General features: G+C 30.3%; 1 protein-coding gene across 1 annotated transcript; it reads right to left on the bottom strand.

The window, feature by feature from the left end:
* LOC119681997 lies at nucleotides 1-3,374 on the bottom strand. The gene is made up of 3 exons (XM_038095320.1): nucleotides 3,304-3,374; nucleotides 290-2,920; nucleotides 1-226 (listed from the first exon to the last, which is right to left on the bottom strand). Exons 1-3 carry the CDS (start codon nucleotides 3,325-3,327, stop codon nucleotides 158-160), a joined length of 2,724 nt encoding a protein of 907 aa, XP_037951248.1. The 5' UTR covers nucleotides 3,328-3,374; the 3' UTR covers nucleotides 1-157.
* Nucleotides 3,375-3,982: the final 608 nt, after the last annotated feature.

Here is a 3,982-nt window from a genome sequence, read left to right on the forward strand (position 1 = left end):
TAGATTGAAGATAAATGGCTGTTGTATTTGTTGTTCAATTGTTGCTTGTAACTATACATTTTGATTTATTTTAATATCCTTTAAACTAAATGTCGGTGTCAGTTAGTACGTCTTCATCATCTACTGATTGATAAACTTGAAAATTTTCTTCGAGCTGCTAATCTATTACAATTATATCCTCAGATTCTTCTATTTCAACATCATCTAATTGTGTAATATCAATTATCTGAGAATGCAATTATATCAACATTTTTACATTTTTTCATAATACAGTTAAAAGGAATCTTACCTCAATATTAATATCTTCCGATGTACTTAAGTCAAGGTCCTCAATCATATGATTTGAATCTTCACTTCTAAACATCTTTTTATCGTCACGTTCATCTTTAGTATACATATTATATAGAAACTCAATGTTTGATTGATTCTCTAATTCTATAAATGAAGCATCAGAGCTGTCAAATTTCAATTCCCCACGTTCCAATGCTGTAAACTTATGTGGTTTTAGCATTGAATTTCGTATAGCCTTTGATTCTTTGCGTGAAAACTTTTTGATTTTTTTATCAAGTATTGCTGTGCACTTGGGATTTATATACCAAATTCGTTCTTTACGTTGAGTTCCATTTGTAGCAGATTTCTCAAAATGTTTAAAGCATTTATTTATTGATAGACTATAACGTAGAGAACTTTTCCATTGTTTATGTGCAAACCGAAAATATGGAAAATGTTCGCATATGAAATTATAAATCTCTGACAGTGACAGTGCACGTCTGGTCGAATTCTTCAATGCTATTGCTATTAAGCAGGGGTATTTAAGCGGAGGTTTCGGATAATTTGTAATATCCATAACAGTTGTCTTATTTTTTTGTGGGGACTGTTTTCTGGATACACTTGGCTCTGTTACTTCGGTAATATCATTTGAAGCTGCAGATATATGTATTGTATTGGTATTGATGTTAGTAATAGTTTGAGAAGAATGAACCGTATTCGAAGTATGGGCTCCTAAATTAAGATTCTGCACGTCCTTTGATGTAAATCCTGTAGCGGTTTGTACAGTATTACGGATTGTGACCTCGTTGACATATTGACTATTGCCATTCATTAGTAACTTATTGCCATCTGGTAATGGACTTGAAACATTACTTATAGCATCGAGTGATATTTCTGCAGCATTACATACTGTAACCTCATTACCATATTGACTGTTGCCATTCATGAGTAACGTATTACCATTTAGTAATAGTGTTGTAACATAATCACGTATAGAATCGAATGATCTCTCTGCAGTATTACATACTGTAACCTCATTAACATATTGACTGTTACCATTCATGAGTAATGTATTGTCATCTGGTAATTGACTTGAAACATTACTTATATCATCGAGTGATTCTGCTTCAGCATTACATACTGTAACCTCATTACCATATTGACTGTTGCCATTCATGAGTAACGTATTGCCATTTAGTAATAGACTTGTAATAGAATCACGTATAGAATCGAATGATCTCTCTGCAGCATTACATACTGTAGCCTCATTAACATATTGATTGTTGCCATTCATGAGTAACGTATTGCCATCTGGTAATAGACTTGAAACATTACTTATAGCATCGAGTGATATTTCTACAGCATTACATACTGTAACCTCATTAACATATTGACTGTTACCATTCATGAGTAATGTATTGTCATCTGATAATTGACTTGAAACATTACTTATGTCATCGAGTGATTCTTCTTCAGCATTACATACTGTAACCTCATTAACATATTGAGTGTTGCCGTTCATAAGTACTGTATTGTTCTTTAGTAATAGACTTGTAACGTAATCACGTATAGAATCGAGTGATCTCTCTGCAACATTATATTCTGTAACCTCATTACCATTCATGAGTATTGTATTGTCATCTGGTAATGGACTCGAAACATTACGTATAGAATCGATTGATCCCTCTTCAGCATTACATACTGTAACTTCATTAACATATTGAGTGTTGCCATTTGGTAATGGACTTGAAATGTGATCACGTATAGAATCGATTAATGTTGATGTATCATATATATGTATAATGCTATTTGCAAATGTTAAACAACTGATATCGGATGCCAATTTTATTACACTAGTAGAAGTCGCATTAGTTAATATAGTATTTGCTTCGGCAATAGATAGTACATTACAATTCTTATTGTTTTCAATTATGTCATTATTAACTGCAACAATATTGACCGTTTCTGAATACCCTTTGGAAGATTGTTTACAATTATCCATAAGTTCCGCATCCGCATCCACATTGTTGCCTTTCATTTCGCCATTCATGATTTTTTCAAAATTTTCAGGATTCATCATGGCATTTCTTATATTAAGCTCATGTTTAGCAAAACATACTTTTATAACTTTAGTGAATTCTATTTCATAATCTAGATTCATAGCCCAAAGACCTGTAGCCTCATTCTTTCCAGAGACACATTTTTTAAACCATTTATGCATAGAAACATTATGTCGAATATTCTTTTTCCATATTTGAGGTGCACTTCGAAAATATGGAAAATTTGAGTTAATAAATTCATAAATATCGACTACCTTAAGTGCACGATTTTTAGAATTTTTGAATGCCAGTGCCGTCAATATAGAATATGGAATATGTGGTTTTGGATATTCAGAAACAGTATCATCTTTCTTGCAACTTCTTTTTATTACAGAAGAATTTGCATATGCTTCATTTAATTCGGATGATCCGAAAGAATGAATATGCATATTAGTTGATTTCTTCATTGATGCTTTATTATTACTCCTTGCAACAGCATGGTCACGAACGTGCCACAGGTAGCAACACGTCCCAATGTCAATCTCTAAACCTTCATAAGGCAATGAAAACGTTGCTTCAATCAGATCTTGCAATAGATTGGATTCTGGTATCTTTAATATATTATTAATAAAATACTATGGTTATTTACCAGAATCTTAAAATCAAATAGGCACTAACACAACACATACATATAATGATTAAAATCATTAATCAGACATATATTACAAAAAATAAATAATATATTAATAAAATACAATTACTAACAACACATATGAACATGTATATATCTTATATATATATATATCTTATATATATATATCTTATAATATATATACACAAATAATTAAATAAGTAAGGTTATTATCTCAGTTATATAGTTATATACGCATATATATGCATATATATATATATATATATCCACATCTATGTTTGTTAGATATCAATTCACAGTAAAAGTTTATGATTATATAATATTCAAAAATTTTATACATACTTCGTATTTATAAAAATTTTCCATGTGATTTTATGAAGATATAGTAAAAACGTATAACAGAAACGACGAGAATACTTGTTGGTTTCAGACAAGAAGGAAACGGAAGATGGTAAACTGTACTTCGTAAATATTTAATGGACTAGATCTTTAGTTGCTCCTGTCTATTTAAAAAATATTGCCATATAGATTTTATTTTGATAGTTAAAATAAAAATTTTACTTTGATATAATAGTTAATATATAATAGTTAAGATTTTATTGTTATTCAGTAATACAAAGCTCGATCACTGAATAACAGAGTAAAAACCGGGAATTGCAAAATATAATAAGAGTATCCAGATAGGCTGTTATAAATGTGATAACTTATATTTTCTATATGCTTTGGTACTAAAACCTGACAATACTTACGCAAGTGTGGCATTTCACAGCAAGAGTGGCATTTCACTCTAAATTTTATATTCGTATAGCGTTCTCTTTCCATCATTCTTCGCACGTGTTTCACATTCAGCAAATGTACAGTTTTTCAAAATAGTTTAGCGTCTTAATTAAGATATATAAAATTTTTAGAAAATTTTTATTTGGGACTATTAATAATTATTATTTAACTTGAGAAAGTACAAGGCCTGACACCGAAGTTAACAACGTACATATTTGGCACGCAATGGCGAAATACCCAGTAA

This window comes from Teleopsis dalmanni, chromosome 2, assembly GCF_002237135.1.
Source record: "Teleopsis dalmanni isolate 2A chromosome 2, ASM223713v2, whole genome shotgun sequence".
Taxonomy (NCBI): Eukaryota; Metazoa; Arthropoda; class Insecta; order Diptera; family Diopsidae; genus Teleopsis; species Teleopsis dalmanni.